We start from the raw sequence: 15,299 nt of genomic DNA on the forward strand, positions 1-15,299 counted from the left end.
CAGGGCAGCAACTTGAGGGGTTTCACCGACCAAAATCGAAGCGACTACTTATTTTTGTAAAGCCTGCTTGCTTATTCTATCAGAGTCTTTTGACCGAACTGCTAAGTTACGGGGACGTAAACAAACCAATACCAGTTGTCAGGCGGTGGTGGGGTACAAACACAAGCACAGTACAACACATTTGTATGTACACCTCCCTCTCTCTCTCTCTCCCTCTCTCTCTCTCTCTCCCTCTCTCTCTCTCTCTCTCTCTCTCTCTCTCTCTCTCTCTCTCTATATATATATATATATATATATATATATATATATATATACAACGGACTTTTTCCAGTTTCCTTCTACCAAATCCGCTCACAAGGAGTCCGGAGTTGTTTTAGGAAGACGCTCGGCCCAGGTGCCGCACACTGCGACTGAACCCGAAGCCCACATGGTTGGGATGCATGCAACTTATCACACAGCCCCCCCCTCCCCGCCACCGTACAATTCTGTTTTGACTCATAGTGTATACCTGGATGTTATCCCAATATACACGTCTCTGTTGGAGTAAATCTTTGCCAATATTGCATCATTTTGCGTTGCCATGTGATTCAGCGGTGAGGATTGCATCAGTGATATTAATAAATTCCGTTGAAAGCGTTATATTGTAATATCTCAGCATGTTAGTGTCTCGACATAGTTATATGTGGATATATATTCATGCGCTGTGAATATATATATATATATATATTCGAAACGCCTGTGTTAGAATGGGGGAAGCTGATGAAGGAAAATGTTCTCAATGTGGCCTGTGTGTTTTCTGTACTCTGGTTATTATTATTTTTTTATCTACGTTTTGTTTGCAATGTCCTGTACCCAGATATGCACCTATATATACAGGTAGATGTAGGTATGCGCATACTTGTACGTATATATGCATATACTCATTTATTATTTGTTTTTTTCATATATATATATATATATATATACATAAGCATAAATATATGCAAGTAACAATAGTGTCTACCCCCGTTCTAAGCAAACTTGAAAAAACGTAAAAAAATATTACAAAACGGAGTTGCCTCCGTTGTAATGGCATTTAAATAGAAGAGTTACTCCCCTTTACAGTTTAATAACAGTAGCAGCATTTGCAGATCGGTATGTTAATGCTAAGAACATCGTGTGCAAGGGCCTGTGATTAGGGAGTGCAGGGGATGCCAGCGCACACCCTAAAATGATGGACTTCCTGGAAAATGAAAAGAGGGGGACGGGACTGCCTGGAAAGTTCTGAGGATAGGGGTTTGAAGGGGAGGAAAACCTTCTTGGAAAAGTGCGAGGGGGTTGGCGACATCCCAGAAAGTTCCGATAGGGGTAGTTGAAGGGGAGGAAGGACTTCTTGGAAAAGTCCGAGGAGGGTGACGGCGACTTCATGGAATGATCTGAGGAGGGGGATTTCAAGGGGAGGAAGGACTTCCTAGAAAGTTCCGAGGATGGGAAAATGAAGACGAGGAAGGACTTTCCGGAAAAGTCCTAGTAGGGGAAGGAGACTTCCTGGAAAGTTCCGAGGAGGGGCTTCAAGGGGAGGAAGAACTTCATGGAAAAGTCCGAGGAAAGGGAGTTGGACGAGAGGAAAGGGAGGAAAGGGAGGAAAGGGAGCTGTGTGGTAAGTAGCTTGCTTACCAACCACATGGTTTTGGGTTCATTCCTACTGCGTTGCACCTTGGGCAAGTGTCTTCTACTATAGCCTTGGGCCGACCAAAGCCTCAACTGGTAATCTGTTAGCAACCTCAACTGGTAATCTAACAGGTTACATAAACTGCCCCAAAAATACTATGGAGGGTGTGGACAGACCAAACATAGAATAATTGAAGAACAAGAATAAAACAAAACAAATAAAAACACGATGGAATGGTCACAGCTGGGACGTCTTTGATCATAGGAATATCATTGTAGGAAACATATCTGAAATGAAATGAGGTAATTTGGTAACGGAAGAGAGGGAATGATGTGATGATGGAACACTGGAAGTTCAAGTCTTTGCAGGGTTGGGTTCAACATGTTGCAGGAGTCACAGGTGGACTTGTACACAGTTGTTGAGAGGTATCCAAGAGATACAAAGAGAGCATTTGGAAGACCTGCATAGTGGATGTGGACATAATAATAATGATGATAATAATAATAATAATAATCCTTTCTACTAAAGGCATAAGGCTTTTACATTGCCAATTACATTGACCCCAGTGTTTCACTGGTACTTAATTTATCGACCCTGAAAGGACGAAAGGCAGAGTCGACCTCGGCGGAGTTTGAACTCAGAACGTAAAGACAGATGAAATGCTGCAAAACATTTTTCCTGGCATGCTAACGATTCTGCCAGCTCGCATCCTTTAATAATAATAATAATAATAATAATAATAACAATAAAAATTATGATAATGATTTCAAATTTTTGCCACAAGGGCAGCTTGTGGGGAGTGGGATTTAAGTCGATCACATCATCCCCAGCATTTCATTGGGACTTATTTTATTGACCCCGAAAGGATGAAAGGTAAAATCAACCTCAGCGGAATTTGAACTCAGAACGTAGCGATGGGCGTGATACCGTTAAGCATTCTGTCCGGCTCACTGCCATAATAATAATAATAATAATAGTTATAATAATAATAAATAATAATAATAATAATAATAATAAATAATAATAATGATAATAGCCTTAGCTGTCAGGAAGAGACCTGCTAAGAAATGGGAGCAAAATTGAACAAATAATAATAATAATAATAATAATAATAATAATAATAATAATAAACATAGGAAGGTCACATGGTCTCAGCTTGAATGTCGTTCATCATGGGTCTGCCTCAGACCAGGGCTGAGTGAAGTGATGAATGGAAGGGGGCTTTATACAATAACAACAACAAAAAAGAACAACATATACAACACACAACAAAATGTTTCCTCAATCACAATTCCACTTTGTGTGTCTGTTGTAAAGAGTTCAGAACGTCTGTGACCAAGTTGTGTAACGAGCAGAAGTACAAATCGCTCGTGGGGTCCTCATTTTTCTCTTTCGTACACAGTCCCGAGTACTCAAAACTGAGTTCGTGTAGCCTGGGTGTTAAGGGCTGAAAGCTTTGATTGCAGCTGGACGTTAGAAGTTTGGAAGCGGTCAGTATTTTCTCCTGGCTGTCGTAGTCGGAGAGGTTGAGCAGCGAGGCCACTCTGTCACACCATCCAGTTAGGGTCATCTTTTCTAGAAGATTTATGCTGAAAGCAGACAAGAAGAAACACAATATTTAGGTTGAGAATTAAGATGAAAAATCATCATCATCATCATCTAGTGTTTTAAATCCAAGTTTTGTCCCCATTAACGGGGGTGGCCAGATCTACCCCAATGTCATAGCAACTGAGGTAGCCAGGTGCACCCCACCCTAACCATTGGGCTGACTGGTGCCCATTCTCCTTTGCTATCATGAGGCTTTTTTGGAGCTGGATTTTCTACGGGGAGCATGCCCTTGCTTTCTTTAGTTTCTAGACATGAGTGGTCCCGAGACCAAGGTCTCTACCATGATTTTTAAAAAAGTGTGCATACATTTGTGTGTGTTGGTGGGTGTACATGTATACATTTGTGAGCGCATGTATGTATTCATATCTTTGTATACGCACATATGCATGTGTGTGAGAATGTGTATGTGTGTGTGTGTATGTACGTGAGTGTATATGTGTGTGAGAGTTTCTATGTGCACGTGCAAGCATGTTTAAAGGTTTCCTGGTGTGTGTGTGTGTAAAATGAGGTCATAGTCATCATCAACATCACCAATGCTGGTGGCATGAAAAACAAAAACCCACCTAGCATCCACATGTAAAGTGGTTGGTGTTAGGAAGAGCGTCCATCTGTTGATGCCGTCCTAAAGAAGTCACTGGGCTCATCGGATTTCGTCAAACTGTCCAACCCATGGACATCAAGCGATGATGATGGTGATGATGATGGTAGTGATGACCCACTACGGTTCTATGGGTTGGAAAGAGTTGCGATGGTCGTGGGCAGAAATCACAGAGTTGTCATTTAGTATGACTTTATGAAACTATCACTACTGCTGCTGCTATTACCAATACCTCTACTACTAACTACATGTGTAGCTACTAATACAACTAAGACCACTGCCACTACTACCACTACCACTATCCCCATAAGCACCAGCTGAGCAGGACCGTAGTTTACCAAAATCTATATCATGGTACCTGTCAGTTAAAGCAGCCTAGCCAGGTGAATAATATACCCCACTTCTTCACTTACCTCTCATATTGTCGGAGTTTTTCTCTATTTTTAATATTGTTGTCTTGCGAGTGAGATGCCGAAATTACCTGTAAATAAGAATAAAGGTAAGTCACACAATCGAAATCTCAAAAGCTACAAGATAAAGCTGGATAAATTTAAAACAATGTGGATCAATAAATGTCACATTTGATAGAATAATCTGAATGCTAAAGGGTTAAAGAGCAAAGACCATCAGGGGTCGCTGCAAAGGATGCTTGAGGGCTGCATGTAGCCCCGGGGGATGTGGTTGAGAACAGTTGATATTGAGGCTTTTGTGTTTCTGCTCACCTTTTCTGAGATCAAGTCTGCAAGAAGTGTTACAATCTTCACTTGAATTGCTTCTGTCTTTGACTCTGAGTAAAGCTGTGTGAATGCAGACAGACCTCCGAGGGCCAGGAAACGCTGCTGTGCATAGAGATTGTGTCGGAGGAGCACCGATGCTGCATAGAGGCACTTCTTTCGTACGGCCAGGGAAGGCTCAGTGGAAATCATAGTGATGAGTCTCTGCATAACACCAGCATCAACTGCAGTTAACTGCACAACAGGATTACTGCACATTAATGAAAGAGAAAACAAAATAGATTAGTTCCTTTACTAATTAGGCAATTAAGTTTGTGTTATTAATTTGATTGGATATAAGTGCAAGCATGGCTATGTGGTTAAGAAGGCTGCTTTGCAGCTCATGTGGTTTGGGGTTCAGTCCCACTACATCATACCATGGGCAAGTGCCTTCCGTTATAGCCCTGGGTCAGCACCATCCGAGCATGATTGTTGCCAGGGCTGCTGATTGGCTCCCGTGCTGGTGGCACCTAAAAAGCACCATTGGAGTGTGATCGTTGCCAGCATCACCTTATTGGCACATGATAAACAACATTTGAGCATGGTCGTTGCCAGAGCTGCTAGACTGGCTCCCATGCAGGTAGCACATAAAAATCATCTTTTGAGCGTGGTCATTGCCAGAACCACCTGACTGGCCCTCGTGCCGGTGGCACATAAAAGCACCCATTACACTCTCGGAGTGATTGGCATTAGGAAGGGTATCCCACTGTAGAAACTTTGCCAGATCAGATTGGAGCCCGGTGCAGCCTTCTGGTTCGCCAGTCCTCAGTCAAACCATCCAACCCATGCCAGCATGGAAAGTGGACGTTAAAAGATGATGATGATCAAAGGTTCCTTACCTCTGCATTGCTGATCCGAGTACAAAAGCTGTGTCGTGTTTCACATCCGTGTCTGTGCTGTTTAGTAAGTTTACTAGGAGAGAGATTCCGCCAAGTTCGGCAAACAGCTGGGCATTATCAATCTACAAAGGAAACAGACAGGAAGTCCTTAACATAACTTAGACACCAACAAAAAGGGGCCCTTAAAACCAGTGGTTCACAGGCCAATGTCACATGCCCCACCAGTTGGATGTGACAACTTTTAAAGGGGCATCAGTTACCCCAGAATGGGGTAGTCTAAGTAGGAAATTAATGAAATTTGCAATTAAGTTTCAATTAAAACTTCTTTTAAGTAAGCACATAGATACACACACACACACACACAAGTATATGGCCAGGACTGGATTTTATACTGTTATCAAGAATAGTGTACATTGCAAGAAATAGCAGTCAAATCTCCCTCAAATAATCACTGTACCATATTATGAAAATGAAGGACGCAATCCTAGACAGAAGAGAGTAGACATGGTTGTATTTCATATAACCATCATGGATGGTGTACACTGCATAAACATAACTAAAAATAGCAGCTAAATCTCTCTTGAATCCCATTCTATCATCTTATGGAAAAGAAGGGTAGCAGCAAATCTCCCCCTCTCTTATTATGGAAAAAGAAGGGCACAGTGGGAAAGGTAGTCCTGAGTACTAAAGGGTGGTCATGGCTGGATTTCAAGCATATACCATGGACAGCATACATTGCACAAATACAAGAAACAACATCATGTTAGTTACAGTAATTACTCACCTGATGCAAAAAGAATTCCAGTTCGGAGAGGATACTCTGAAGATCTTCCTTCTGGAGTACAGCGTAATCTTTCAGTTGATCATGTAACATGGTGACGATTTGAGCATCAGATTTTATAGATGATCTCAGCATCTCATAATCCCTCTTTAGTAACGAAAGGAAATAAAATAAATACATAGAACATTAGTGATTGTGTTGTCATGGTGGTCATATCCTGAGGCACTACTCATCCTACCACTCTCACTCAACTTGCTCTCTTTCACTTCAACTTCAGCGAGTAGGACTTTCAGTCACTCTGATTGAAAGACTCTCAAGAAATCTCTTGTCCTTCTTCATTCCTTGAAGTTCATGATTTTCCTGTTCCTTGATTCAATGGAAATATGTGAAACTAAGCAATGATGAAATTGAGGTCTCAGCTTTGTATATAGAAAACCCAGGCCCTTACACCAACGGGAGCAAGCATTGCAAGCTGTGCATAGTTGAGCAGGCAAGGATATTGAAGTACTCCCTCAACCTGGAGGAACATCTTAAATTCCAGGATGGGAGTATTCAGTCCCTGCTAGCACTTCAGGAGATTCCTGCTGAAATCTCATGGAATGGATTCCAGATAGCTGCCTAAAGGAGAGAATTCCTTGCACTTAGTCCTTTGTCTGTGTGTTTCAACAACCAGCCACAAGGTCTTTTCTCTCTCCACTTTGAAGAGAGGTTGCAGGCCATCGGCCATTGTGGTCTGACAAGAGACTGAAAAGCTAAATGCTTTACAAATGTGAAACCCTGGATAAGCCCACAGATTGGCCAAAACTATGTCTATCATTGTCATCGTGGTTTTGTGGCCTGAAGCAAAGCAGGCCTTGCCATCCACTCATGAAAACACTTAGTAAATGATCCACAAGAACTCAAGCATAAACTGAGTCCTAGTTTAAACACTGTGTGCTTACCTTCTTACGGCGAACTTTCGATGCGTGGTCTTCTTGATCCTTGCTTTTGTGTTGTTTGAAATGTTTCAAAGCTTGCTTCAGGTCATCAGGGGTTAAATCATTTTTGTTTTTGTACCTCATGCCTGCAAAACAATAAAAATAAGCAAAAAAAAAAACAAAGAATCAGTTTCCTGTTGATTAATGCCGCAAGGTAATCAGTTTTATTTCTTGGTTCAGATGAAGACTAGACAAATAGAATGATCTAATCTTGTCAATGCTGACTGCAACTGAAAAATGTGGTGCCGAGGCTGCTAGAAGTGGTTTCTCCTTGAGCAGGTGGATATAGATTAAAATAGAAAATGAAAAAGAGCAAAACAGCTGGCATAACTCAAATAAACAGACTCTGGAAGAGACTCTATCTCTTTATATTCTCTATTTAAATCAAATGTTTTTCAAGTGATGACAAATCCTTTTTCATTTTTTTAATTCTAATCTATATACATATACATACCTATATTTATGTATGTATATACAGATGTGTGTGTGTTGTCACTTAACCGTCAAATAATAGCAGCCAAACATCTCTCAAATCACACAATACAATCTTAAAAACAAGGAGGGCACATTGAATAATGAATTCAAACACAATCCACTTGTATTGAGAGCCAGATTGATCATCTTTGATTGTAGGTCTGTTCAATTAGGGCCCATTTTGAATTAAATATCAAGCAAAAAAGTGCTAATGCTGTATAAAAAGGTTAATTAAGGACAAAAAAATAATAAACCCTCTTTACCTTCCCTGTTTTCAGATTTCCAGTATTCCAAATCTTCTGCTGATTGGCCTGGCATTAGTTTCGCTTGTTTCTGACCAGTCTGTAAGTCCAGTCGTACCTGCAAACCTGGAGGGATTGCTTGTCCTAGAAACGATAGAGAAAGCAATTAAAAATAAATAATTACATACAGAAAGCATCAACATCATCGTCATTTAACATCTGTCTTCCATGATGGTTTGACCAGAACTGACAAGCCAGAGCACAAAGCTCCACTGACATGAAACAACAACAACAACAATGTTAATGTAATATTCACCTTCTTTGACTTCTTGCCACTCTTCAGATGGTTGGAATAGATCTAACTTCTTTTGTCCTTCAGAGTCAATTGTTATACTAACACCCTCTGTGAATAATAATAATAATAATAATAATGATGATAATAATAATAACATTTGCCCATATTCTACGTAAAATACTGTCCATGTAATCTCAAATTTTAAAACAAATTCATAATTTTCTTGTGTTTTCTTATACATTCTCTAGAACAATACTTTGTACAAAACCAAATATATGACACCCTAGTCATAACACCAGCTTGAACTTCTGACTCGTCCTTTGAGGTCTCTGGATGAGACTTGGAGTCAACTTGTACAAATACAAAGCAAAAGTCAAACATAAAATAATAATAATAATAATAATAGTAATAGTAATAATAATAATAATAATAATAATAATAATACAGGCAGTGGCTCTCTTGGTTTTTGATCTTAAATGGTTGGAAGTGTTATCACATACATTGTTTTGTCTTGGTATAAAAGATGGGCTAAAGCAAATATTCTGCTCAATACCACAGATTTGCTTGTCAGTTGTTTGACCTTAACCAGTTGAGCATTGGTGGTTGACAATATGTGCATCTCTGATCATGAGCAGAAGTAGTGGGGGAGCATCATAGTCATGTGTTGTGAGGAATTCTTTAGGGTTTGGATAATTACCTCTGGAAAATTTGGTAGAAATTTCTTTCTACCAAATGCACTCACACAATTTTATTTGGCCCAGGGCTATAATAAAAAACATTTGCCCAAAGTACCTTGCAGTGGGACTGAACCTGAGACCACCAGAAAGCAAAACACACACACACAGAGAAATCATTTGTTAACTGACTCACCACCATCCTCTGTATCCTTTTTGTTCCCAGCATTGGTACCAGTACCATCATCACCATCATCATCAGTATTGACAGCTGTCAATGCAGAAGCTGATGAAGATGGGGATGGTTCCTCCGCAGACACTTGGTGCCAGGAGTTGAGGAATAGCAGTAGTAACGTCAGTAGTAGCAATAGAGAACAGGCAGATCTGAATGGTGGTTTAACCATTTTTATGGGTGTTGTGTCGCAGAGGTTAAAAAATCAAACCAAATCTGAAAAAAATAATAAACAGTACAGCAGTAATTAGCAACAGTTTAACCATTTTGTGATTACCTTAATGAGCTGGTGCCAGGTTTTCCTGTTTTTTAACCCATTAGCATTCAGATTACCCTGTTAAATGTTATGTTTGTATATTGCAAGAGTGAAAGGTAAAGGGTTTCGGTTAAGGTAAAGTTAACGTCTTGAGCTGTGGTTCTTAACCGGCGTCCATATAAGATTTTGTGGGGTTCATGCAACGAAATAGAAAATTGGGGATGAACAATAATATTTTAAGGGTTCTTGAAAAAGTTTTGTTTTAGATGTATATATTGGTGCGTATGGCAAGAAACAGCTAGGGTCCGTTCTCCGACATTTTACATAATTCAATCTACACAAGTTATAATGTGTGAAAAACAAAATAAGAATTTTGAAAGAAGTAACTATATAAAACTAGTTTATAAACATCGAATGGCTATGTGGGGAGTCCACCAGAACAAAATAACAATCAAAAGGGTCCATAGATTTAAAAAAACGGTTGAGAACCCCTGCTTTAGAGGATCTGAATTCCAAAACACTCAAGTGGTTAAGTCTAACTCTTTCACATTCTGGCAATGTTTCCAATTAAAATAACAAGGTGAAAGTCACTTTGACAACATGTACAGTTTGAGCGATTTACGGTTAATGAGTAATAAAGGTAATTGCCGGTACTACCCTCGTATATATGTGGTTTGTAGCTGAAGTTTATAAATATATATATTATATACCTTGTTCATTATATATTCACAATTAAAGAAAAAAATTAAGGGTAGGTACACTTTTAATGATTTCGTTATTTTATATACATTTCATTATTTTGATAACAAGAGCGAAACTGAATTGCTTCGTATATACATCCGTTTATATATGTGTGTATATACATTAATTTATAAACATACATATATTCATTTATATACACAATACACACACACATACATAATGAATTATGTATAGTATACATATTTACACTATATATATGCGAAATATACACGCACATATACATGTATCATATAATGATTTATACACATACATGCTATAATATATATATATATATATATATATATATATATATATATATATATATATATATATATATATATATATATATATATATGTGTGTGTGTACCTATACATACACTAATATTTATACACATACGCATATATATATGTGTATTACATTTGAACATGTAAAGTATGAGGTACAATACGAAAACATGATCATTGTTGTACAAGAAACAATCACAGGGAACATCGGAAGACAAAATTAAAACAGAAATCTTTACATACAAAGTTACCGTGTAAAAGAGTTCAAAAATAATTTACCTGGTGTTGTTTACAAACTGACGATGTTATAATTAGCTTGCGTAATATCTTTCACTCCGTGTATATATATATATATATATATATATATAGATGTGTTAATCGCGGTTTCTTTCTTTCTATATTATATTCTTTTATCTGCTTGTTTTAAACTGTATTGCTTTGTCTTCTTTAATGGTAACAGGACAAAATAGCACCAAAAATAAAGAAGAAAACACCAGTAGCAGAAGCAAAAGAATGTAATGAAGGTCTATATCGGCCCAAAATTGAAATAAACTATAATAAAATCTTAGTAAATGAAATCCAATATAATAATTATCTAATTCTTAGTGTTTCCGAAGAGGAAGTGTTAAGTCCAGTTGAAAATTTCTAGCCGTGATGTTTTCGTAAAAGGAGATCGAGCGAGGGAGAAGCTTGTCTTGTTAGCTTTACTCTTCCTTGTAATGTAGCAAAATATTTTGGAATAATACAGTAGCAGAGTTTCAGTGTGTGGAGACGAAATATAGTGTGGAAAATTACATTAGGGGTCTTATTTATATACACAAGTATTTATTGCGGTTGAGGAAGCGGGTATATATGTGTATGTATATATGCCTGTGTAATTATTTCTATGTTTGATCCAAGTAAACTTGTCAGTCTGAGAGAAAGACACGTCGGCTCAGGAATTGATTCATCAGGTAACCAAGGAAGAACACGTGGTGTAAACAATATCGTAAACATGACTAACACGGAGTAAAGAAACCGGTGTAATGATTTCAAGTTACCTCCTTCGATTTCAAGTTACCGTCCCGTGAAAAGAAATCGATTTCTGGTAATCACCACCAGTTGCTTGAAATCGATTTCAAATTAGCCATTTTCTGATTTCGTTAAAATAATGAATTTAAAATTACAAATCATGATTCTAATTTTTAAAAAAAGATTTTAAAACATTCCGTAACATTTTATGATGCACTTTAAAAATAAAAAAATGAGAAGCTTTTCTGGATTAATACGCCTACACTTTAAATGTAAACAAACTATACTTATATACAAAGCGAAATATATTAATCAGCTTTAAATACAAACGGAATATATTTATGATAGAAGACAAAATGATATAGCAAAGCACTTTCAATGCGAACGACATGTATTTATGTACAAAACAAAATACATTCGTATATTTAAACTATATATATATATTTATTTACAATCGTTCGTGTTCCTAACGCTAACCCATACACATTAATGATGTACTCCCTCATCTGTCTCGAGAGAAAACTCAACCGGGGCCCATATAATATTTTGTGGGGGTCCTTGTAACAAAATAGTAAACAGTGGGGTCAACAAGTTTTTTTTCTGAAATTTTTTAATAAATTATTTTTATTCATCGTTGTTATAACTCTAAGTTATATATATATATAAAAAAAAATTAAAATGTCTTTTCTATAACAGGAACAAAGCTCAACCGGTACTTTTTTCATCGACCCCGAAAGAATAAAAGCCAAAGTGGACCTGAGCGGAATTTGAACTCAGAATGTAAAAACGGACGAAATACCGCTAAGCATTTACTACGGTGTGCTAGCGAATAATAAATTCTTTTATTTGCCTTCAGGACGACGAACAGTTGGGGAAGGATTTAAGGGGCTAGTAGTAATTTGAAATAATAGCGGATAGGGTGAAATCGAGTTTTAAATAAGCGCCGGGTACTCGATTTCAAGTAGCCGCGAAGTCAGATGAATGGGAGACAATCAAAAACCGCTGAATCGAAACAATAATACATTTCAAAAATTTCATTCAACATTTATTTCAGCAATAAATAAATCAAGATATAATTAAAAATTAATCAAATTAATTTCGACTAGTTTTGACTAATTTCGACTATAATTTAATCAATGTTATTTTATTTATTTTCGTCACACCTATCCCCTCATGGTTTCTCATTCTATGTTATACACTGCGGAACTATCAAAATGCTTACTGCTTTTATTTCATCATAACGTTAGCGGAATTTTGCAGGAATCTTTCTTTTAAAAGTTTATCATGATTATATTTCCTTTATATTATCTATTTTCGATAATTATATTTTCTATCGCTTTTTCCTTCCATTAAAAAATTTATAGGTCATTGGACTGTGTTGATGTCAGGGCAGCAACTTGAGGGGTTTCACCGACCAAAATCGAAGCGACTACTTATTTTTGTAAAGCCTGCTTGCTTATTCTATCAGAGTCTTTTGACCGAACTGCTAAGTTACGGGGACGTAAACAAACCAATACCAGTTGTCAGGCGGTGGTGGGGTACAAACACAAGCACAGTACAACACATTTGTATGTACACCTCCCTCTCTCTCTCTCTCCCTCTCTCTCTCTCTCTCCTCTCTCTCTCTCTCTCTCTCTCTCTCTCTCTCTCTCTCTCTATATATATATATATATATATATATATATATATATATATATACAACGGACTTTTTCCAGTTTCCTTCTACCAAATCCGCTCACAAGGAGTCCGGAGTTGTTTTAGGAAGACGCTCGGCCCAGGTGCCGCACACTGCGACTGAACCCGAAGCCCACATGGTTGGGATGCATGCAACTTATCACACAGCCCCCCCCTCCCCGCCACCGTACAATTCTGTTTTGACTCATAGTGTATACCTGGATGTTATCCCAATATACACGTCTCTGTTGGAGTAAATCTTTGCCAATATTGCATCATTTTGCGTTGCCATGTGATTCAGCGGTGAGGATTGCATCAGTGATATTAATAAATTCCGTTGAAAGCGTTATATTGTAATATCTCAGCATGTTAGTGTCTCGACATAGTTATATGTGGATATATATTCATGCGCTGTGAATATATATATATATATATATTCGAAACGCCTGTGTTAGAATGGGGGAAGCTGATGAAGGAAAATGTTCTCAATGTGGCCTGTGTGTTTTCTGTACTCTGGTTATTATTATTTTTTTATCTACGTTTTGTTTGCAATGTCCTGTACCCAGATATGCACCTATATATACAGGTAGATGTAGGTATGCGCATACTTGTACGTATATATGCATATACTCATTTATTATTTGTTTTTTTCATATATATATATATATATATATACATAAGCATAAATATATGCAAGTAACAATAGTGTCTACCCCCGTTCTAAGCAAACTTGAAAAAACGTAAAAAAATATTACAAAACGGAGTTGCCTCCGTTGTAATGGCATTTAAATAGAAGAGTTACTCCCCTTTACAGTTTAATAACAGTAGCAGCATTTGCAGATCGGTATGTTAATGCTAAGAACATCGTGTGCAAGGGCCTGTGATTAGGGAGTGCAGGGGATGCCAGCGCACACCCTAAAATGATGGACTTCCTGGAAAATGAAAAGAGGGGGACGGGACTGCCTGGAAAGTTCTGAGGATAGGGGTTTGAAGGGGAGGAAAACCTTCTTGGAAAAGTGCGAGGGGGTTGGCGACATCCCAGAAAGTTCCGATAGGGGTAGTTGAAGGGGAGGAAGGACTTCTTGGAAAAGTCCGAGGAGGGTGACGGCGACTTCATGGAATGATCTGAGGAGGGGGATTTCAAGGGGAGGAAGGACTTCCTAGAAAGTTCCGAGGATGGGAAAATGAAGACGAGGAAGGACTTTCCGGAAAAGTCCTAGTAGGGGAAGGAGACTTCCTGGAAAGTTCCGAGGAGGGGCTTCAAGGGGAGGAAGAACTTCATGGAAAAGTCCGAGGAAAGGGAGTTGGACGAGAGGAAAGGGAGGAAGGACTTTTATATTTTAAACACTTTATTTCACGTTGCTCCTGTCCACTCAACTGGTAAAAATGTATTGTTCTGGGACGGAGCCCCGTCTCGTCCAAGGAAGAATATACGCCACGGACACCGAAAAACCGGCCCTATGAGTCTATAGGATTCGGGAAGGGTTTTATCCTTGTTTTCTCCTATTCATTAAGGGTCAACTATCAGAAGGTAGTTCTGCAAGTAAGGCATACCAGATTCAAGCGAGGGTTGGGTTTCAGACATGGGTCACGCAAGTAAACTGCTGTTTAGAAATGCTCACGTTGAGCATTGCTCCTACCGAAGGGTTTCACAAGGCCTGGGCCCCGAGGACAAGTTCCAGGGTGCAAGAGACTCGCAAAGTAAACTGTAAATAAATCGATAGAAGGCAAAGCAAGCGGTGCGTGTGTGTGTGTGTGGGGGTGGTGGGGGTGAGTGGGTGTGTGAGATCTCTATTGCATCATTTCTATAAAAAATTATGAATCTTTAGTTTTTCAGATTTTGGCAAGGTGTTCCATGATTGCCGACACCTGCAAAGCAGGAATGGCCGGTGAGGATAAGCATACACAGACACAGGCATACACACACATAAATACACACACACACACACACGCACACATTTACACATGCATATATATATATATATATATATATATATATATATATATACACACATAAGCATATGTACACGTACACACAGATACATACACACAGATGCACACACACGTACACACATACATATGTATATTCTCTCCCTTTCTCTGTAGTTAAAATATATATACATGTATATACACATACACGCACATATACATGTACAAATATATATACATATACAAATATATATTTATA

General features: G+C 38.3%; 1 protein-coding gene across 1 annotated transcript; it reads right to left on the reverse strand.

Moving 5' to 3' along the window:
• Nucleotides 1-1,618: 1,618 nt before the first annotated feature.
• LOC149131973 (nucleotide exchange factor SIL1-like) lies at nucleotides 1,619-11,460 on the reverse strand. Its single transcript, XM_089365661.1, has 10 exons — nucleotides 10,706-11,460; nucleotides 9,109-9,360; nucleotides 8,260-8,346; nucleotides 7,965-8,087; nucleotides 7,192-7,313; nucleotides 6,254-6,397; nucleotides 5,470-5,591; nucleotides 4,580-4,841; nucleotides 4,271-4,338; nucleotides 1,619-3,240 (listed from the first exon to the last, which is right to left on the reverse strand). Exons 2-10 carry the CDS (start codon nucleotides 9,314-9,316, stop codon nucleotides 2,937-2,939), a joined length of 1,440 nt encoding a protein of 479 aa, XP_089221787.1. The 5' UTR covers nucleotides 9,317-9,360; nucleotides 10,706-11,460; the 3' UTR covers nucleotides 1,619-2,936.
• Nucleotides 11,461-15,299: the final 3,839 nt, after the last annotated feature.

This window comes from Octopus bimaculoides, chromosome 18 (assembly GCF_046866305.1).
Source record: "Octopus bimaculoides isolate indiv1 chromosome 18, ASM4686630v1, whole genome shotgun sequence".
NCBI lineage: Eukaryota > Metazoa > Mollusca > Cephalopoda > Octopoda > Octopodidae > Octopus > Octopus bimaculoides.

What these genes read in the sequence shown, in the direction of transcription:
- LOC149131973 (XM_089365661.1), bottom strand. Translation starts at nt 9,316, where the DNA reads ATGGTTAAACCACCATTCAGATCTGCCTGTTCTCTATTGCTACTACTG. An exon ending in GTGGCAAGAAGTCAAAGAAG is followed by an intron (nt 8,088 to 8,259) that starts GTGAATATTACA and finishes TATCGTTTCTAG; the next exon opens with GACAAGCAATCCCTCCAGGT. An exon ending in CAGACTTGATCTCAGAAAAG is followed by an intron (nt 4,339 to 4,579) that starts GTGAGCAGAAAC and finishes TCTTATTTACAG; the next exon opens with GTAATTTCGGCATCTCACTC.